The sequence below is a fragment of the Globicephala melas genome, chromosome 2 (assembly GCF_963455315.2).
Source record: "Globicephala melas chromosome 2, mGloMel1.2, whole genome shotgun sequence".
Classification (NCBI taxonomy): domain Eukaryota; kingdom Metazoa; phylum Chordata; class Mammalia; order Artiodactyla; family Delphinidae; genus Globicephala; species Globicephala melas.
In genome coordinates, this window is record NC_083315.2 from 59,527,233 (window position 1) to 59,549,944 (window position 22,712).

At 45.4% G+C, this 22,712-nt stretch overlaps 1 protein-coding gene across 3 annotated transcripts; it reads left to right on the top strand.

Annotated features, from left to right (window-relative positions):
• On the top strand, positions 1 to 22,335 carry SNUPN (snurportin 1). Of its 3 annotated transcripts, none has more exons than XM_070044875.1 (9): positions 1 to 3,585; positions 6,864 to 7,026; positions 8,903 to 9,050; positions 14,044 to 14,148; positions 14,388 to 14,484; positions 15,620 to 15,717; positions 18,635 to 18,709; positions 20,155 to 20,235; positions 21,708 to 22,335. In XM_070044875.1, exons 2-9 carry the CDS (start codon positions 6,869 to 6,871, stop codon positions 22,029 to 22,031), a joined length of 1,086 nt encoding a protein of 361 aa, XP_069900976.1. In that variant the 5' UTR covers positions 1 to 3,585; positions 6,864 to 6,868; the 3' UTR covers positions 22,032 to 22,335. The 3 variants fall into 3 exon arrangements, with proteins under 3 accessions (XP_069900976.1, XP_069900975.1, XP_069900977.1); XM_070044874.1 differs by having other exon boundaries at positions 4 to 3,707; XM_070044876.1 differs by lacking the exon at positions 1 to 3,585 and adding an exon at positions 4,177 to 4,631.
• The last annotated feature ends 377 nt before the right edge of the window (positions 22,336 to 22,712 follow it).

Consider the following 22,712-nt stretch of genomic DNA (forward strand, 5'->3'; position numbering starts at 1 on the left):
ACAGTGGAAGCGCGGAGTCTTAACCACCGGACCACCAGGGAAGTCGGGGAAAAGTTGTCTTGTAATAAGAAGTTAAATACTAACAAAACAACATTTTTGAGGACTTGGTCTGTGCCAGGTATTATTCTAATCATCCGACGTGGATTGACTCCCTTAACTAACTATAACAATCTTATGAGGTAGATACTAGTATTAGCCACATTTTACAGAGGGGAAAACTGAGGCATATGGAGGTGAAATAACTCCACCCAGGCCACAGAGCCAGCATGTAGCTGAGTCAGGATTTAGACCCAAGCCATCTAGCTCCAGAGCCTAAAACCCTAATCACTCTGATGTGCTTCCTGCAACCCAGAGCTGAGCCCCAGGGACCTTGTAGTGATGGAGAAGAGGTTTGCCACCTCCCAGAGCTCTACAGTCTCCTGTGACTGCAGTTTCTGCCTCCTGGCACATGTGAGTCCCACTGATACATGACTTTGTCACCCTCTCAGGTCAGCTTCTCCTTCCTGCCACAAATGGCTGAAGAAGCCCTCTCCTACAGGTGTCTCCAAGTGGGCGGTGAGAAGCATTGGTCCTCAAGATGACTTAGATGGTGGCCTGGGTGAGTTATTTCACCTCCATAATCTCAGTTTCCCCCTCTAGGCCTTAAATAATAACAAATTACATGGGAGAAAGCTATTCCCTTTTCAGTTCCAATAACCTCAAGGGGAAAGTCTTCGCTGGGGGCTACACTTGCACGTGTGTATAATTCTTGCTGACTTCCCCCTTTTAAGAACAATAAGTCCTCTTGGTTTTCTTTCCAGACTATATCCCAAATCCCGCCCTTCCTACCACGTCCACTGCCACAACCTGAGTGCAAGCGCTGCTTACTGGCCTCCTGACCTCCATGCTTGCTTGGCTAAATTCAGTTCTCTACCCAGTAGCCAGTGTGCTCTCTCTACAGCTCAAATTCAGTTATGTCACAACTGTTTAAAAACCTTCATCTGCAATGGAGGTAAAATCCAAACTACTCATTTTGGCCTACAGGCCTCTGTATCCCACCTGCCTCAGTGCCCCCATCTCCCTCTGTTCCCCCTCCTCCTGGCCTTCTGTCTACCACTCACACAAAGCCTCTCTTTACACCCACTAGAAATGGTTGGTCCCCCCGTCCTTGTAACTGACTCCTTCTCATCATTTAGGCCTAGATTCAAATGTCACCTCCTGGGAGAGGAGTTCCCCAACACTGTAACTTCAGCAGCTCCACCTGTCTCATTCTCTACCCAGCCACCTGAGCTCCCTGGTACTAGTCTGCACTCAGCTACAGTATCTATCTTTTGTCTTTCCTACCACAGTTGGGCTGTAAGCTCCTGAAGGGCAGGGACCAACTCAGTCTTGGTCATTTTAGTATCTCCTGGGCCTGGCACAGTACCTGACCAACGGCAGGCATTAAACACACATTTGTTAATTGACTGAGAGTGACACTCAGGGCTCCTGGCAAGAGCCTCCTCTTGAGAAAAGGGGGGACACCTTCCTGCCCTCAAAGTCCTGTTTTCTAGATAGAGATTCCCCTGCCTGTAGGTGCTTACGAGATTTTGGGGGGTACACAAATTCCACCTTACTTATTTTTTTTTTTTTGGCCCTGCAGCACAGCATGCAAGATCTTTGTTCCCCAAGCAGGGATTGAACCAGAGTCTTAACCAGTGGACCGCCAGGGAAGTCCCCAAATTCCACCTTAAGTAACATTAAATCATAGCGTGAGAAAGTGGATCTTCTGTTCTCTGTGAATTTTTCTGATTACATAAAAGAAAAATTCTGTTAGTGTTACTCCTTATCAGTTTTCCAACACTTGCTAATCTCTGATTTTTACAAAGTCCACAGTCTTACAGTTTTCTACAGACATCAGTATGTAGCTAGATTATAACATTATACTATTTTCACTATAGAGTTCATAGATGCTTTCTATTAAAGTGGGAAGTGATTTAAGGTAATGTTATGGTGTTCCTCTTTCAAATAAATGTATTAGGCTTTTTTAAAAAGTAAATTGGTTTAAAGACATCAAATATAGGTGTATGTGTATGTGGCCAAGGTTGTGAAGGTGGAGTGCCAATGGCTACAGTTGGAGAATCACTGTTCCAGGTAGAGCAGCCCTTTATGGAACACTAACTGGCCCCAAATGAGCCCCTGGGCTGAGTGACATTTAGTTGGTTTTTTAGTGATATGAGAAGTTATTCAGCTGGTGTGAATGAGGGGCTGGAGCCTTCCTCCTGGACCTCAGTGCATGAATTTGTCCATCTCAGTCTATTTTCCTCCAGCGTAGGGCCTTTGTTCTTTTCTGTGACTTCTGTGGTCGTGGGTAGAGAATGGTGGGTTCTGAGACACAAAATACTTAATATCCTGGTGTCAAAGTTTCCTAGTGAAGTCAGGTCCTGGGCTCTTCTTTGTCAGTCTCATAATCAGCTTTTATTTGTCGATGCACCAAATAACCTAGTGCACAGCCTGACCACTGAAAGTTAGAGCTCACCTATGTAAATTCTGAAGTAAAAAAAAAGAAAAGAAAAATTGGTCTTCCACAGCCCCAAGCACCCTCTACCCTCCCTGTCAATCTGACCTCCAAATGGACGGAGTCATGTACATAAAATATGCAACAAGTCCACATCTTGGACTCAAAATGTGCCAACTTTGTGTACGTTGTTTCTGCAGTGTGGTATTGTAATATCCAACTTCTCTGTAAGTCAGACATGCAGCAAACTTAAATATTTGGCTCAAAAGCCGTGTAACTTTGGCCAAGTTGCTTAACCTCTCTGAGCTTTAGTCTCTACTTCCTTGTGCTATTTTAAGATTAAATAAGATAATTCATGCAAAGCACGGGGTCTGCCTCAATGTAAGTATTCAATAAATGGCTATTCACAGTTTTATTTTGCATCTCTTCAATCTTAGCCCACAAAGGCTGCTCTCCAGTTTTATTAAGTTCGTAAATCTCGGCTGCTTCCCTCCACCCTTCGCACCAATTCATTCCTTCACCAGAGCCATGCCTTGTGCCGGATGCAGGAATCAAACCAGGTCCCTACCATTGCCAAGCCCACAGGCGAGAAGGAAAGAGAAACTCCTAAAGCGAGCAAATGGCTGTAATCGAGGTTTCTTTTCAGTGTTCTAAGGGGCGAATGGGTAGGGGACGACTAATTGTCTGAGACTTAGTGGTGGCTGTATGTGTGGGCGGGGGAGGGCGTCATTCAGGCAGCGCTTTCCCGTATAAAGCATGGTCACGGGAGAGGGAGCGGACTGTTGGTGCACTCCTAAGGACTGTGCGTTATCTGCGGGAGGCGGCAGGATCCAGGGCCTGGAGGGCCTTGAACGCCCGGCCACGAGACCGGGGTTCCAGCTATTGGCGAAAGTAACCCGGAGAAGCTTCTGCCCAGGAGTGAGGCTTCGGCCCGGCCAAGTCACCTTGCAGGAGGGTAGCAACACAAAAGCAGAAGGAGGACTCCCGCCCGGCCGGACTGGAAAAACCCCGGTAGTTGAGGGCGGAAGTAACCGCAAGCCCGTGACAGAACCGCGGAAGAACTCCCGGCGTTCTCTACGTCCGGAGGAGCCGGAAACTCCCAGCACTAGGTGGGTGAGCCCGGCGGCACGGCGGCGGCCAAGGGAGCGGGGCCGGCTCTCTAAAGGCAGCTGATTGGTCGGCCCCCGGCGGCGGCGTTGGCGGCTGCGCGTGGAATTGTCACCTCGGCCTGGTGAGTCGTCGGTTCCAGCTTGGGCCCCGCCGGCTCCCGAACTGACCCTGGGCGCCCGGCTGTAACTCTCTGTGGCCGGCTGCACACTCCCGGCTTCCCGAGCCATGACCTGGAGGGGCAGAGCGAGGCCGGGGCCTCTCCTTGGGCGCGCTTCCACTCTTCAGTTCCAGGCTGTCGGGCCAGGACCCCTCAGGGATTTTCTTTGTGGGGGAGGGGCGAATCATGCAAGGCCTAGATGACCCCATCCATAGAGAAAAGCTGTGCGCGCCTGTAGCGGGGAGGGCGGCCGAGTGGAGTTCAGTTCCCCCGGCCCGGTGGGAGACGCTGAGGAGGCCTAGATCCTGGCTGGGGGATTCGAGGCGGGGCGCCCCCGGAGGGGGAGGAGGAGGGAGAGGAGGAAGAGGCAGTAGCGGGGGACAATTGGAGTCTGGAGCTCGGGGGAGGGGCCTGGGTGGGTCGGAAATGGGATACAGGTGGAGTTTGAGACCGCCAGGTCAGAACCCTTGGAGTCATCATCCTCCGAAGAATGGGTTGAAAGAGCAGGAGCCAGCCAAGGACAGCCATAAAGGGAGGTACAGCCAGCCGCCCCAGTATCCAAGGCATCAGTTTTAAGAAGGATTTTATGCTTCTTGGTAGAGCATGAACCCACACCGAGATAAAGCACGATGAGGCCTAATAAATGTATTTTAGATTGGGTCATTACTTTGGTAAGACGAAGACATAATGAATTTTTAAAAGATTTTATTATGGAAGTGTTCAAACTTACACAAAAGTATAGGAAAATACAGAAAATAGCATACCATTTAGGATCCTAAGTACTCATCACCCAGCCTCAACTACGAATGGCCACCCCGGTTGCATAACATACATGTTAAGACACGCCTCAAATCCACACATAATATGCTAATCTTAAGTTTTAAAAAGGTGGGTTTTTTTGTTTTTGTTTCTGTTTTTTTCGTGTTTAATGGGTATAAAGGTTCCATTTTGCAAGAATAATAGAGTTCTGGAAATTGCACAGCAATGTGAATGTAATTAACACAACTGGAGTGTACATTTAAAAAGGGTTAAATGGGGCTTCCCTGGTGGCGCAGTGGTTGAGAGTCCGCCTGCCGATGCAGGGGACACGGGTTCGTGCCCCGGTCCGGGAAGATCCCACATGCCGCGGAGCGGCTGGGCCCGTGAGCCATGGCCGCTGAGCCTGCGCGTCCGGAGCCTGTGCTCCTCAACGGGAGAGGCCACAACTGTGAGAGGCCCGTGTACCACAAAAAAAAAAAAAAAAATGGTTAAGTGGTAAACTTTATGTCATGCGTTTTTAACCACACACACAAAAAAAGTTCCTTTCAAATTAGAAAAAAGAAATCTAGGGAATTCCCTGGTGGTCCAGTGGTTAGGACTCGGCGCTTTCACTCTGGGGGCTTGATCCCTGGTCTGGGAACTAATATCCCGAAAGCCGCATGGTGCGGGCATTAAAAAAAAAAAATCTAATGCTGTAAATTAAGAAAGAAAATCTGAATTCAAATGTGCAATGGAAAATAACTCTTTGCCAAGTAGAGGCCCATAGAGTTGTATTTTTAACTGTGGAGGCTCTGCAATGAACCTGTTGGTTTTGAGGCTCAGAGCATTGGGACCTGGACTGGGGTGGAGTTTAAGCACTGGTGGTACCCTCTGGTTTATACTAGAACTTGAAGGGTTGGGCCAGCCCAGGTGTGTGAATAAAATTTCTCCCAAATGTTCCTCTTTTCTTGCAGTCTGAGGCACACTTTTTTTTTTTTTTCTTCCGGCCGTGGCGGCTTGTGAGATCTTAGTTCCCCCACCAGGGATTGAACCTGGGCCCTTGGCAGTGAAAGTACAGAGTCCTAACCAATGGACTGCCAGGGAATTCCTTGAGGTGCACATTTAATCTTTAGGTGAGCTCCTGTGCTACCTCATACCTTCATTCATGGAAGGGTGAGTGAAGTGTGAATTCACATCTTTCTCTCTACTCCCGTTCTTTAGGGTGGCCCTTGGTAGTCTGTCTCCAATATGATTTACTCTCTGTCTCCCAAGTGTACCACATGTCTGTCCTTCACATTTTCTAGAGCAGCTGGTGTTAACTGGGAGGCAGCCTTACATATTTTAGCTCTTTTCGAAATGAGTCCTGCATAGGTAGCCCTGAAACCTTCCTTCTGCCCACCCCAAACAAGCAAATAAACAAAACAAGCTATAAAGCAAGAAAGTAACTGCCAGGTTTGGGTTTTTGGCTCCTCTTGTCTTCCTCCCTGGGCTCCAGAACCAGTACTTCTCCTGGAACTAAATTTTCTTGATATGAGTTGGCATTTATGGGAGAACTAAACAGCCAATCAGATAAAACTTGCATCAGAAAATTACATATTTTATTTATTTATTTAAGTTTATTTATTTTTGGCTGCCTTGGGTCTTCGTTGCTGTGTGTGGGCTTTCTCTAGTTGCGGTGAGGGGGGGCTACTCTTCCTTGTGGTGCGCGGGCTTCTCATTGCAGTGGCTTCTCTTGTTGTGGAGCACGGGCTCCAGGCGCGCGGGCTTCAGTAGTTGTGGCTCGTGGGCTCTAGAGCGCAGGCTCAGTAGGTGCGGTGCATGGGCTTAGTTGCTCCGCGGCACATGGGATCTTCCCGGACCAGGGCTCGAACCCGTGTCCCCTGCGTTGGCAGGTGTATTCTTAACCATTGTGCCACCAGGGAAGCCCTACATTAAAAAAAAAAAAAAAAAAAAATGTTAAGAAAGAAAATTACATTAGTTATTGAGTAACAGCTTTTTAGAACTATTCAGGAAAAAAATTAGATGATCGATTACTTCACTGCATGTCAATGATTGTAAGAAGGAATTAATGACAGGGTCCCTGGTGAATGATGACAAAGAGCAAAAGTTAGATTCAATCACAAGGTGAATTTGATTGATGTTGAAGTTTATACACTCAGAGCTATCAAAATGCTCATTATTAAAATATCTGCGAGAAAAACATTACTGCTCATATGTAACTCACTTACCCTTTAACTTCTTTTTTTTTTCCCATAGAAATAATTGTGATTTTGGATTAAGTGAGGTTTTTTAGGAATGTAGCCATCATGTTACACCATAACTGCCTGTACCCGAAAGGTGATACAAAACGATTGAACAATTTTCTGATGTTTTCCTTTGTAGGGAAGATGGAAGAGCTGAGTCAAGCCCTGGCTAGTAGCTTTTCTGTGTCTCAAGATCTGAACAGCACAGCTGCCCCACACCCCCGCCTGTCCCAGTACAAGTCCAAGTACAGTTCCTTGGAGCAGAGTGAGCGGCGCCGCCGGTTACTGGAACTGCAGAAATCGTAAGGGATACTTTAACTCCTTGGCTTCTCTCTGTAGGCTGGGAGCTGTGAACCATTCAGGAGGCTCCAGGCTTGTCTCTACAGAGCCACCTTCAAAGTGGACCCTTTGTAGGTTGTTCTTCTTGCCCACAAGGTTGGGAGGGGTAAATCCTGGCAGAGGTAGACATCCTTTACACCCAGAGCTTGGGAAAAATGAGGGAGTAGGGAGAGACTGAAGTTTGAAAGCAAAAGCTCAACTCTCTGGTTAAATTTTTCTTTTCTTTTTTCCTGGCAGCAGTACTGAGCTTTGTAGTTTAGGGACTTGTGAAAGCCACTCCCATACTTCCACTCCCCACATTCCCTGTGTGCCTTCTCCTGCAGTCTGACTCCCGGCTTTGGTGTGGGCTTCCTGTCTTCCTTCAGCCCAGATGTTTCTGTGGAGCCCTTGGGAATTCAAGACAAATAATTCCACAGGGAATCTGAGGAAATGTGTTCCATACACTTCGGTCTCAATACCAAGATGAGCAAACAGGGAAAGAGATTGATTGCAGGATAGGAGTGTTTGAGGATGGGCTGCTCTGAAGGCAGGGCCTATCCTTTTATTCTCAGTGCAACACAGGCCTCTTCTGGTTAAGGAATTAAGGATTAGGAGGAACTATCGACAGCTGCATTTTGCCCACTGCTTCATCACTAGATGTGTTTAGCAGAGATGGTTCCCTGTGGCCTCTGGGTTGCTTGCAGATTACATTCTCAGATCACGCATTCCCCCGATCCCCAGTTTTTAAAAATTGTGATTAATTTGGAATAGGTAATATGTTCGTATGGTTCAAAATTCACAATACATAAAAGAGTATATGGAGAAGGGACTTCCCTGGTGGTGCAGTGGTTAAGAATCCGCCTGCCAATGCAGGGGACATGGGTTTGAGCCCTGATCCAGGAAGATCCCACATGCCGTGGAGCAGCTAAGCCTGTGCACCACAGCTACTGAAGCCCGTGTGCCTAGAGCCTGTGTTCCGCAACAAGAAAAGCCACCACAATGAGAAGCCCCCGCTCGCCACAACCAGAGAAAGCCCGCATGCAGCAACGAAGACCCAACACAGCCATAAATAAATAAATAAGTGTTTTTAAAAAAGAGTATGTGGTGAAAAGTCTCCCTCCAAAATGTCAAGTTCCTCTCTCTCTTTTTTTTTTTGGCCACGCTGAGCAGCTTGCAGGATCTTAGTTCCCCAACCAGGGATTGAACCTGGGCCCGCGGCAGTGAAAGTGCCGAGTCCTAACCACTGGACTGCTAGGGAATTCCCAACATCTTATAGTACACTTGTTACAACTAATGAACAAATATTGATACATTATTATTAACTAAAATCCATACTTCTTTACTCAGATTTCCTTAGTTTTTTCTAAGTGGCCTTTTTTGAAAGTTAGGAACTGCAAAAAGGTCTGGCTGTTCCTCAGAAAGTCCCAGAAGCTGTCCTTGTCTCAAACTTCTCACAGCATCTCGGTGTTTCCTCTCTGCAATCCCTGGGAGCCTTCAGACGGTATATCTGCCAGGCAGGGAAGTGTCAGCTCTCACCTGGGGTGGCGATGGGAGTCTAGGGTGGGGTGGGTAGGAGTAGGATCAGCCACTAGCGAAGCCTGAGAATTCCTTTAAATATTGTACCTTGCCTATTCTTAGGAAACTGAGGAAAGCTGAGTGTGTTCAGAGGGGGTTTCCTATTTAGGATCTGTGAGGAGGTGGTCACTAGTTAAGGCTTACAAAGGAAATTTTGTCATCTCTTACCCCACCACAATTCCCAAGTTGCTCTTGAATTTGGAGACTTTGAATTACATCTGTCACATTTCAGGGTGTCTTCCTATAAGACATAAAGACCTGTCCTTATGCCTTTTCTTTTCTCAGAAAGCGGCTGGATTATGTGAACCATGCCAGAAGACTCGCTGAAGATGACTGGACAGGGATGGAGAGTGAGGAAGAAGAAGAAAAGAAAGATGATGAGGAAATGGACGTGGACACTGGCAAGAAGTTACCAAAACGCTATGCTAATCAAGTGAGTGCTCCAGAGAAGATTAGGCGCAGCTGGTCCTGCTCCCTTTACTGTGCAGTCAAAGCTCTTTACTTGCCCTAAAGAGGAGGATGAGGCAGGAAGAAGGAATAGCATCTGCAACGAAAGTGCTGATGTACATAAAAGTTATGAGATGAAAAGAGGTGACTTACAGTTTTGTGTGCTGACAGGGGTCACTGATAGAGTCTGGGTAGTGGGTTTGGGAATCATTACCCCATGCTGTTAGCAAAGGCTTCCGGCCTGCTGCATTTAAAGCCCCTGAGCTACTGATATGCTAGCGGACGCCATTCTTTACTAGCCGTTATACAGCCGTTTTGGATCAGGCCTGCCCAGCCCAGCACTGTCCCCCACCCCACCTCCCAAGCTGGTAGTCTTTCCCAAGTGGTGGACTAACATGCCAACCTTGGGTCTTCACACTCAGGTGGTAGGAGCTTGGAGGTCCTTGAATACTGGGAGCCTGCCTAGCCACCCCAGGCCAGCCAGTTGGCCTAGGTGAGGTTGAGGCCATGAAACAACAGATCGCTATAACAAACTTGACTAAGTGGCCTGTTGATTCCGGAGAGGAAATCAGTGTGGCTTGTGGCGCCATAGGTGAAGCAGGCATGGAGACTGTCCAGTGCTCTATGCAACCCAGTTATTCTCCAGAAGGCAGGGCATGTGTCTGAGTGGGGCTGGGGGTCTACCCTGCTATTGTATACTTCTCTCTATAACCCAAGTGTCTTGTCACTTCAGAATCCTCTCCCACCTTAAGAATATGGTTCCTGGGTGCACACACTCCCATCCTCTTTCTCTGCCTCAAATATAGCACAGACATCTTCTATGATAAAGTACAATTCTGTTGAGCAAACATTGTTTTTTTTGTTGTTTTTTAAATTTTTTGGCCATACTGCACAGCATGCGGTATCTTAGTTCCCTGACCAGGGATTGAACCAATGCCCTCTGCAGTGGAAGCACAGAGTCTTAACTACTGCACCACTAGGGAAGTCCCGAGCAAGCATTGTTTTGTTTTGTTTTTGTTTAAAACAGAATGTTGGCTTTTTAAAAAACATTTATTTATCTATCTGTCTATCTGCGCCGGGTCTCAGTTGCAGTACGCAGGATCTCTGTTGCTGCATGTGGGATCTTTAGTTGTGGCATGCAGGGTCTAGTTCCCTGACCAGGGATCGAACCCCGGACCCCCTGCATTGGGAGTGTGGAGTCTTAGCCACTGGATCACCAGAAAAGTCCCCCCCAAGCAAGCATTGTTGAAGGCCCTGTTCTATGTTAAGCTAGGCTATTCTCAGGGGAAGATAGACGTGGGCCAGAAATAGCCCATGCACTCCTCTAATAAGTGTAGATTATGGTTTTTGCAATAAGAAAGTGAAATTAACTTCCAACAGAGAAGGAAGCAGGGTTGTGAAATCAGGAAAAGCTTAATGAAAGAGGAGACAGTTTGGAAACATGGGTAGGACAGGTGGAGGTACAGAGCATTTCAGGGCATTCCAGGCCGCAGGATCAGGCTGAGCAAGAGCCCAGAGGTGGGAGAAGAATATATGATGTGTTCAGGAGGGGTGTGCAGAGTGTGTGTGAGGATGGAGCAACATAGGGTAGTGGGGGGAATATAGCAGAAATATGTACAAGGTTTTAGACTCTGGGTCTAGATTGTGAGGAACCACCGAGACTTTTTGAGCCAGAGGCAGAGGTCGGACTTCATGTGATGACTACCACATCAGTGTAGAAAGGCCTGGAAGAGAGAGACTGTGGTAGGGGGCTTAGGTTTGCTAAAAGATCTGATGAGTGCTAAGGGCAGTGGAAGTGGGAAGGAAAAGAGGTCATGAGTATGAGAGATGTTGCCAGGTGGAATGAACAGAATTTATGGCTAGGAGAGGCAATATGAGAAGCGGGTAAGGGTTTAAGCTCAGGTCGCATGGACGGACCTCAAAGTCAGGCTCTGTGTTGACCATGGGCAAGTTACTTAACCAGTCTAAGTCTCTAGTTTCTTATCCGTAAAATGGGACATCGTAATAGTACCTATCTCATAGGATTGTTAGAAGGATTAAATGAAATAGTGTACCTTAAATACCTAGCCCAGAGCCCATAATGAATGCCCCACTATTTTTTTAAACAGCCATATTGAGATACAATTCACATAACATACAATTCACCCATTTACAGTGTACAATTCAGTATTTTTTTAGTAATTCACAGAGCTGTGCAACCATCACCACTATCTAATTCTAGAATATTTTCACACCCATTAGCCGTCACTCCCCATTTCCCCTTCCCTCCAGGCCCAGCAATCACTGATCTACTTTCTGTCTCTATGGATTTGTCTGTTTTGGACATTTCATATAAATGGAATCATATGAGATATATCCTTTTGCTTCTGGCTTCTTTCACTTAGAAGGTTTTCAAGATTCATTTATGTTGTAGCATGTGTTAGAACTTCATTCCTTTTCATGTCTTTTCAAATAATATTCTGTTGTATAGATATACCACATTTTGTTTATCCATTCATCAGTTGATGGCCTTTTGAGTTGTTTCCACTTTGGAGCTATTATGCATATTGCTGCTATGAACATTTATTTACATGTTTTTACATGGACATATGTTTTCATTTCTCTTGGGTATATACCTGGGAGTGGAGTTACTAGGCCATATGATAACTCTGGAGCTATCAGACTATTTTTCAGAGTAACTACACCATTTTACATTCCCACCAGCAATGTTTGAGAGTTTGTTTCTCCACATCTTTGCCAATACTCGTTATTGTCCGTCCTTTTGAATATAACCATCCTAGTGGGTGTGAAGTGGTGTTTCATGGTTTTGATTTTCATTTCCCTAGTAACTAATGATATTGAGCTTCTTTTCATGTGTTTATTAGCCATTCGTATATCTTTGGAGAAATGTCTATTCAAATCCTTTGCCCATTTAAAAATTGGGCTGTTTGTCTTTTATTATTGAGTTATAAGAGTTCTTTATATATTCTAGATACAAGTTCCTTATGAGATACATGATTTGCAAATATTTCTCATTCTGTGGGTTGTCTTTTCACTTTCTTGATGATGTTTTTGGCAGCACAGAAGTTTTACATTTTGATGTAGTCTAATTTATCTATCTTTTGTTTCGTCATTTGTGCTTTTGGTGTTGTATTACTATTATTCTTTAAGGGAGTGTTCATTATGCCTTGGGTTTAATTGAATAACAGAGAGGAAGGTGATGATATTAACAGGGCACAGAACGCAGAAGGGGAAGGGTGGGTGTTTCAGGGATGGGAGGTACTTGGGCAACAGAAGCCAGTGAATTCTGTTTCGGCTATGCTGAGTTTAAGGTACAGAGAGGACCAACAGAGAAAGAGATAGCAAATGAACAGCTGGAAATATAGGTTTGGAGGAAAGGAAAGAAGTCTGGAGATGAAAAAGAAGAGAATTAGGGGACTTCCCTGGTGGCGCAGTGGCTAAGAACCTGCCTGCCAGTGCAGGGGACACGGGTTCGAGCCCTGGTCAAGGAAGATCCCACATGCCATGGAGCAACTAAGCACATGCGCCACAACTACTGAGCCTGCGCTCTAGAGCCCGCAAGCCACAACTACTGAGCCCGTGTGCCACAACTACTGAAGCCCGTGCACCTAGAGCCTGTGCTCCACAACAAGAGAAACCACTGCAATGAGAAGCCCGTGCACCGCAATGAAGAGTAGCCCCCACTCGCCACAACTAGAGAAAGCCCGCACATAGCAACAAAGACCCAACGCAGCCAAAACAAAAAAAAGAGAGAGAATTAGGAGGCATCATCTTAGAAATGACAAGTGAAGTAGATGAGTTCCACCCCCACGGGGGGAACAGCATCTAAGAGAAAAGAAAAGGGGGACCTAAAACAGCCCCCTGAAGATTATCTACATGTTTTGGGGGAGTGTGTGGAGGAATGTTTGGAGGAAAAACAGAAAAGTACTGTCATGGGACCAAGGGAGCATGTGTCAAGGAGGAGGATGTGACTGGCAGCATTACACCAGGAGTAGAGGAAGGAGGGGGAGGTGAGGAAATAGAGGTACTTGGCTGCAAGGAGGTCAAGTGGGGCTGTGAGGTAGCAAATCTGGACTGCGGGTGTCAGAGTGGGTGGGAAGGCAGCAGCAAGAAATACGAAGTAGTTGGAGGGTGAGAGGGAGGGAGACACAAGAGGGAAGAGATATGGGAACATATGTATATGTATAACTGATTCACTTTGTTATAAAGCAGAAACTAACACACCATGGTAAAGCAATTATACCCCAATAAAGATGTTTAAAAAAAAAAAAGAAATACGAAGTAGTTGAAAAAAGAGGGAACGTGGAATATCTTAATAGAAATGTAGAGTGATAAAAGGTTTTCATTTTTGCCTTGGTTTTGAGGATTAGGGGTTAAGTATTTTGTGGCCTAAGGGGAAGGAGAGATGGGAGAGATGAGAGATTCAGTGGGAAGTATTAATTGATAGGCTAAAGTCTTGTATAGATGGGAGGGACTAGTGATGAATGGAAGAGTAAATTTTTTCAAATTCATTTCACCACAGCCCTTTTTTTTAAAAAAAATTTAAGGTAGATTTCCTAACATCCTTTAGTATAGTATTTGGGTCACTAGTTTGGGAAATGATCTAGTTTAGAGCATCTCAAGGTCAGGGACTTGATTCATCTCTGAGGTATAGCCCCTGGAACATAATGGTTGTGATAGTGGTAGGTGGGTGGACAAAGTAACGAAAGATAGAGGGTCCCATCCCCCCATACAGGAGGTGAAGTAGTAAGAATGGATATGGATGCAGATAATGAAGGTGAGAAGTTGAAGTTCACAGTGAGCAGGAGATGAGTTGACTACTAAGAGCTAGTGGGGTGGAGGTCCCACTGTCACCCTTTTCTGTTCTCATTCTTTTACATGTATTTTTATTATATATATAGGACGTGAATTCTTTGTCATTGTAAACATGGGAGCAGCACAGCCCTGTTGATTTTTAACACCATTTTTTGTGTTCCCAGTTAATGCTGTCAGAGTGGTTAATTGACGTCCCTTCAGATTTGGGTCAGGAATGGATTGTGGTCGTGTGCCCTGTTGGAAAAAGAGCCCTTATTGTGGCCTCCAGGGTGAGTAGCTGCTCCTGCCCCCGGCACCAGCATGCCTGGCCTGTGGCGGGAGGGGTTCTCTGCACACTCTGTGTTCCTCATCTGCCACAGCAGCTGTCCCTGCCATGGGGATTGAAACGCTTTCCTGCAGGAGGGATTTGATGAGAGCCATCTTTGGGCTGATGGCACCCCTGCAGAATGTGGAAGCAGGAGGGTGAGGAGACCTTGATGCCTGACAAGAATGGTAATTGTCCACACAGGGCTCTACCAGTGCCTACACCAAGAGTGGCTACTGCGTCAGCAGCTTTTCTTCCCTTCTGCCAGGAGGCAACAGGCGAAACTCAGCAACAACAAAAGGTACCTACATACAATTGACTGTTTATTAACTTTTATAATCAGTGCTTGGTTAGTTGCTTAGTTAGTTGTTTTAAAGACCCACTTTAAAAGCATACTTTTGAAACTGCGCACAGGTAATATCCTGCCCACTGGGCTCTCCCTCAAGGTCAGGCCTCCTCAGTAGCAGAATAGTTGCAACTTGTGAGGCCTGCTGGGCAATAAACCCCTAAATTAAAGTCAATGCACCTTTCCCATGGACTTCCATCACAAGATGACAGGTGCCGTTTTCTGGGGAAAGGACCCCCAGAAGGCCAAATGTAATGTACTGTTGCTGCGACTTCCTGCCGAATTCCCTTTTCTCCTTTCTCAGTGTCCTAATCTTAGCTTATTCCTCCCACCTGGGCCCAGCCAGGGAGACTAAGGTCACGAAAGTTTGCCCAGGGTCATTCAGCGAGGAGTTGGCAGAGCTGCCAGAACCGTTCTCTCACCTCTGTCTGCCCAGGCTCTGCTGGTGGTTATTCCTGTCCTCTGTTCTGAGCCCTCTATTGGCTTTTTTTACTCGAGCCTGAAATGCGCTCCCAGCTCCCCTCTACCCTGTTATTTTAGTCCTCTGATCCCAAAAGATTGTTCATATCCCATCTCTTCCATGAAGCATTTTTTGGAACTCTCGTTTTTCTTAGTTTGTGCTGTATAATTCAGGTCTTGGTTCTTTCCTCTGTAATCATCTTATCTCCTTAACTGGATTGTAACTTCCTTAAAGGCAGGGATTACTTATAGTTAATATTCCCCACAGAACACAGTGCCTGTGTTAGGAACTCAAAAAGTAATTGTAAACTAAAATGGAAGATTACTTCCCTTCAAACTTGAGCTTCTCTAAGGTGAGTAAATGTCCCAGTTTTTCTAAAGGTTCAGAGTTCACACTTGGCATTGCCTTGATCCTTCTTGTGCTGTCATACCTCAGGTCACCCCTAGACTGTGCCAGGTAGCCAGAAAAGGCTGTGAAGAACTTTGTCCTGTAGTGCCGGTGCTTGCCGTGAGCACTGAGGATTGTTGGATTCAGTTCCCAAGCCCCTAAGATGGGGCTCCCCAGATTGTGGTGGAGGGAACCCTGATGGGAAGGGGTACCCTGTACTGACTTTCTACTTTGCGTCTCCAGACTACACCATTCTGGACTGCATTTACAGTGAGGTGAACCAGACCTACTACGTTCTGGACGTGATGTGCTGGCGGGGACACCCTTTTTATGACTGCCAGGTAAGGACTGATACTCCCCTCAAGTCTTCTCCTGTTTTCTCCTCTCCTCCCAGGAAAGTGGCTCAGCATGTGTGTTTAGTACGTGACCAACTTCTTGGTGTGTACAGGATGTGGTATATCAAGAACATTGTCTAATGTTCCTTGCATCTTTGGGTGTGTTTAAATTAGCTTCATTTATAAAAAGAGGTAGGAGGAACTAAGGGAAGCATAGCAATTCTTGAGGGGAGGAAGGAGAAACAGAGTGTAGGGTAGGCTGGGACTTCGTAGAAGCTGTAACCGCCCCCTCCGCTCTCTCCAGAGTGTGGGAGGCTTGCTGGCAGGGAAGGTTGCAGGTGAAGGGGATGCTGCCTTGTGCAGGCGGCACAAGGAAGAGAAGATGGAATGTTAAGCACCATCAAATAGACTTCTGTCACCTCCACTCTTCACCAACCACATCTTGACCCTGAAAATGTCAGGGCCTCCTTGGTATGACCGTAAGGCCTCGAATCTCTGAGGGGTTAGCTTTGGAAGGAGATTTTCCAAATGGGGAGAGGCCCCCCACCCAATATTCTCCCCTTAGGTTTCACCTTCCCACAACATTTTTCTCAGATTGGTGATTTTTTCGAGTGACAGACGCAGTCATCAGAGAGAGGCTAGGTCAATATTCTCCCCTTAGGTTTCACCTTCCCACAACATTTTTCTCAGATTGGTGATTTTTTCGAGTGACAGACGCAGTCATCAGAGAGAGGCTAGGTCACCCCACAGGGTCCATCTCTGCTCCTATGCTCCCCATCGTTGTCCCAGTTTTAAAGTGGTGGGTTTTTTATGCTCCCTGTCAATTAGTTTATCATAGTGGTTCTCAGAATGTTGAATGTGTGGCCTCAGAAAGTTGTTAGTAATGCAAATTCTTAGACCTACTGAATCAGAAACTCTGGGGATGAGACTTACGTTTTAATAAACCTCCAGGCGATCCTCATGCAGGCCCACGTGTCCGAATCACAGGTTATCACCACAGGCTGCTTCTTTCTGTAGCCATTACCCCAAGCTAGGTTTCCAAATTGTGCTAGGTGCTGGTACTTCAGAATTCTAGCATTCATCTCATTCAAAAAATAATAGCCAAGGGACTTCCCTGGCGGTCCAGTTTAAGACTCTGCACTTCCAATGCAGGGGCCATGGGTTCAATCCCCAGTCAGGGAACTAAGTTCACACATGCTGCACGGTGTGGCCAAAAGATAAAAAAACAAAAACAACAACAAAAAAATAGCCAAGACCTGCATTGCTAAGCACTTTGTGAGCATGATCTCACTGAATCCCTTACAACTCTAAAAAGTAAGTATGTACTATTGTTATTACTCCTCATCGTTTAGATATGAAAGCTGAGAGCCACAGATGTTAAGTACCTTGCCCAAATGCAGAGCCAAGCCTAAAACTCAGAACTCAAAAGTTCAATTGAGGGACTTCCCTGGTGGTGCAGTGCTAAGAATCTGCCTGCCAGTGCAGGGGACACAGGTTCAAGCCCTGGTCTGGGAAGATCCCACATGCCGCAGAGCAACTAAGCCCGTGCACCACAACTACTGAGCCTGTGCTCTAGAGCCCACGAACCACAACTACTGAAGCCCACATGCCTAGAGCCCATGCTCCGCAACAAGAGACGCCACCGCAATGAGAAGCCCGCACACCACAGCGAAGAGTAGCTCCCACTCACCGTAACTAGAAAAAACCCACGGGCAGCAACGAAGACCCAGTGCAACCAAAAATAAATAAATAAATAAATTTATTTTTTAAAAAAAGAGAGAGAAAGGCCGCGCAGCAACGAAGACCCAATGTGGCCAAAAATTAATTAATTAATTTTTAAAAATTAAAAAAATTAAAATTCAATCAGGAACATATTCTCCTATAATTCTGTTGAAGGATGTTTCATAACATGCATTTACAACCTACAAATTTGATAACTAAAGCCACCTATATTTTGACAATATAAAGAAAAGATTGTGGGTTTTTTATTTTTGGTTTTGGAAATTAAAAAAAAAAGAAAGAAAAGTCCCTAAATAACAACAGAAGCATATGTATCAGTAATTTAGATCAATAGTAATTTGGAATAAAGTAGTTTATGTGAAGCTACAGCTATATAGTTTCTAATCCTTAGGTAAAATAAAACAGAGGTTAACGTGATGTGCTTTGGAGTTGGTGAGTCCTGGTCCCATAGTATTTCTGTGTGCACCTCGGTGAGTGATGTAATCTCTCTGAGCCTCAGAGTCCTCACCTGTAAAATGGAGATAATAATAATACAATTCTCAGAGGATGGTTGAGGATTAATACGATTATGTATGTAAGGTCCTTAGCATGGAGCCTGAGACATAGTAGGCCTTCAGTGATAAATGTTGGCATTACTACTATTAATAATTCTATTGGATTTTAAGGAAAAAACATTTAAAGATTTTATGAACATCTTCCTGACCTTATGGCAGTGTTTTAAGGGAAATGAGGGTGAGAGAAGGGCTTAGGTCTTCATAAATCAGGTGGCTCTTTTTTTCCCAGTTTTATTGAAATTAAACTGACATGCAACACTGTAAGTTTAAGGTGTATAGCACAATGATTTGACTTACATATATTTTGCAGTAGTTACCTGAGTAAGTTTAGTTAACACCCACCATCTCATATAGATACCAAAAAGAAAAGAAAAGAAAAAAATAAATGTTTTTTTTCCCTTGCCATGAGAACTCTTAGGATCTACTCTCAACAACTGTCATGTATATACCAGACAACAGAGTTAACTATTGTCATTGTGTTGTACTTTCCATCCCTAGTACTTATTTATCTTATAACTGGAGGTTTGTACCTTTTGACCATCAGGTACCTTTTTAGAATGGGGTGTTTTTGTTCGTATTAGAGTTTGAGGTGAGCAGTTTTTAATCTTTCCCTTTCTCTTCTCTGGCAGACTGATTTCCGATTCTACTGGATGCATTCAAAGTTACCAGAAGAAGGACTGGGAGAGAAAACCAAGCTCAATCCCGTAAGGCCTGGTGTTAGGATTGCAGTGGGAAAAGTATGGACTTAACAGTTATCTAGATTCCAGTTTTCGCTTTAACAATTACCAAGTTAAGTTAGTATCTTTACTTGACCTTAGTTTCTTCATCTGTTTAATAGGGTTAATAATACCTACTTTACAGGGTTGTTCTAAGAACCAAATTATATAAATATACAAGTCTTTCTAGCATAATACTTACGGTGAGCACTCAATAAACAGTGGTTGGTATAAAATGCTAATAACTGTTTTTATTAATAACACTGTTTAGAATTCTCCAACTGCAGCCTGCATCAGCAGCCTCTGGAGGCTTGGTAAAACGTAGGCTCCTGGGCCTCACCCCCAGAATTTCTGATTCAGTAGGTCTGGGGTAAAGCCTGAGAATTTGCATTTCTAACAAGTTCTCCAGTGAAACTGATACTGCTGGTCCATGGACCACACTTTGAGAACCTCTGCCTTTGCATCTGAGCTAAGAGTGACCTCATCTAGTCAGTCCCCTCTGTTTATAGATTAGTATATAGGCTCAGAGAAGGGACTGCCTTCCCCAAGGTCCCATAGTCCAGGATGATAACCCAAATGTCTTGGCTCTTCGCTCAGTGATTAAATATGGGACAGTTGTTTTCATTGCATTTTATTAGTTAAGCCCTGTAGACTGGTATTTGCTTGGGTTGCTTACAGCATTTTTAAAAGCAACTGAGTAACCAGTTACAGGACAATAAATGGGACCAGTACTTCCAGTGATGTTATCAATAAGGTCCTAGAAGAACATGCACTGAGGAAAGGGAACATCGGTACTACTTTCTCTGAGATGCTCTTCTGTGTGTGCTACATGTACTATCTCATTGTATTTGCATAACAATCCTATGAAGTAGATATTTTATTATCCCTTTTTACAGATGGGAAAATGGAGGCATATGGAGATTAAATGATTGACAGAGCTGGGATTCAAACCTAGGCAATCTGACTCAGAGGTTGTCATAGTCCTAATCACTTTGGTATACTGCTTAAGTGTAAAAACTTTTGCTGGTGTGAAAGGGGCTTCACCAGTCCTTCATTAGGGGCAACTCTCACAGAGCTGGGAGAATAACATAGAATCTCTAAACCTAGCACAGGGCAGTGGTTCTCAGTCCTGACTGCATGAATCAACTGGAGAGCTTAAAAAAAAAAAAAAGACTGGATCCCACCCCAGAGCAGTTCAGTCAGAATCTCGGGGTGGTGCTTGGGCATGAGTAATTTTTAAGAGTTTCCCAGATGGTTCTCCTGTATAAAGCAAGGTTGAGAACTCCTGACCTAGTAATTCAGAGGATAAGTAGAGGGGAGTGGGTAGGGAAGGATGAGACTGAAAACTTCTCTTCTTTGATACAGCTGTTCAGTTGCTGGAACCAATATTGTTTGTAACATGTACTAATTCTTTGTTCTAATTTATGTTTTAGTTTAAATTTGTGGGGCTAAAGAATTTCCCTTGTACCCCTGAGAGCCTGTGTAAGGTGCTGTCTATGGATTTCCCTTTTGAGGTAACAAAACCATTGTTTTTATTGCTCTGATCTGATTGTAGGACACAGGGAAACTTGGTTATACAGTCTTAAGAGAGCCTCTGACTTTGCTGTGTCAAAGCATCAGAAAACGGCTAAATGCTGACTCTTGGAAAAGGATGTGCTCGTGGCCCTTCATAGCCTCAGTGCCACCCTGCCAGATAAGTCAGAATGCCAGAGCTGGAAGGGCCCTTGAAAGGACAGCTCATCTAACTCCCTCATTTTACAGATGGAGAAACTGAGGCCCAGAGAGGGGTGAGGCTTCCATTCCTAGGTCCTTCTTGTGTGCCTCTTTCTGCTACAAGCCAGAGAACGAGGCCCCTTGTTTGACTGCCACAGCTGGGGCTTCTGTGACTGACAGACTGCAGGGCTGTGAATTCCTAATCCTTCCTTCCTCCGAAGAGCAAATGGTCCCCAGGGATGGCAGTGCTTGCTGAGCAGTGGCATGGCAGTGGGGCGACCAACTTGTCCAAGGTTGCCCAGGACTTCCCTGGTTTTAGTGCTGAAAGTCTCACCTCCCCAGAATCTCCTCAGTCCTGGGCAGTCTTTGGTCATCCTCAGAACCTGCAGTTACCCTACAAGCAGACTTCCTTTGCCCATGATACCCTTTAAAATTCTGCCTGGTCACCTGCAAGTATTTGCTTGAACTGGATATAATTTTGCTAAAAGGATCACAGCTTCCCAAATGATGAAATGGCAAAGGCTGAGTTGCCTTCATTTCTGGGAGTCAGTTAAGAAGGTGGTAAGAACACCATCTTTGTTTATAACCCTTATGCCCCAGTGACAATAAATGCTTTTTAGAGATGAGTCACTGAATCACAGAAAAGAACATATGGGACTGTGGGAGGTCTTCCCGTTGAGAAAAACTGAGTTTCCCAGAACATAGCTCACAGACAATTTAGGGGGAGGTTTAGGCAGCCAGCAATGGCTGGGGAGCAGGGCTTCTTGACAGGCTGTTTCCCCTGCACTCAGCAGTCCAGCATCTTGGAGGGGCTTGTCCAGTCCCCCGGCTTTGTTCCCGGTGTGGAGCACATCCCCTACTACAGAGACCTCCGGGTGGTGGAAAGTGAATGGGATTTGAGGAGAGAAGACCTGGGTTCAAGCTGAATTTCTGCTTCATACTCACTGTGTGTTTGAGGGAGGCTCCAGAACTCCCTGAGTCTGAGGAGCTTCATCTCCCAGACACTTCCATGGTGGGTAAGAGGGTGAAATAGTAGGTAGGAAAGCACGCTGTAAACGGGAAAGTACTTTTTATGTTTTTATTTTCTAAAATTTAGTTTTCTAGGCCATGTCTTCTTTTAGAGAAATTCATGTGTGAGAAACAAAGACTCTTTTTCTTCTGGCAGTGACCCAGAAAAAAGAGCTGGACCACAAGAGCTACCCCAGTGCATATAGGTCTCCTACAAACATGTGGCCCCAGAAGTCATTCTGATCCCTGGTTTTCTTTCTTGTAGGTAGATGGGCTTCTCTTCTACCACAAGCAGACCCACTATAGCCCTGGAAGCACTCCTCTGGTGGGCTGGCTGCGCCCCTACATGGTGTCAGATGTTCTTGGCGTAGCTGTGCCAGCTGGCCCGCTGACTGCCAAGCCAGAATATGCTGGGTACCAGCTCCAGCAGATTATTGAGCACAAGAGGAGCCAGAAGGAGGGAATAAAGAAGATACTCACACACAAGTCCTCTGAGAATGGACGCTATGAGTTGGAGCACCTGTCTACCCCCAAGCTGAAGAGCCCTCCCCATAGCCCCAAGCACCCAGGGAGCCTCATGGATAACTAGAGAGGACAGCGTCCTTTGGGAGTCACAGGATGGGGGTTGGTCCCAGAAGGAAGGCTGGGGAGGAGGACAGTGACGAGAACAAGATGACTTCATTTTAGAGCAGACTTTCTAAAGCCACTCCAGCTGGAAACAGCTTATCTCCTATCTGAAGTGCTGGCTTTAACAGTTGGGGGAGGTTTCCAGATTGGGCAGTCTTTGCATTTGAGCAGCAACTCCTGTGAAAATGTATTTCAGATCCACAATGTAAATATATGTAATTCTTACGGAAGAAGTTGTTCGTGATTGTTAAACTTTATTTATTTTATTTTTGTGTGTGTGTGATTCTTAAACTTTAGATAGTCAGGAATCTCCCCCACCTCTACCCCTTCAGGCCCCCTAAACCATGACTGTTCAAGTCTTGGCCCATTTCACTCTGTTTTTAGCACTTAAGCATTCTGCTGAGTTTCCAGTTGCTGCTGTTGGTAACGTCATTTTCTCAAAGGTCTTACCAGGAACTGCAGTTCTTGGTATTTGAATATGTTCCCTCTTCTGAGAAGACAAGTGTGATTTTCTTTGGTTTAGACACAGCCAGAGATAAAATGCAAATGGAGTTCATTCACTACTTCAGCCAACATTTGAGCACCTTCCAGAAGATAAGCCTTGTGCTTATGTAGAGTGGGTTATGGTGAGGGACCGTACTTC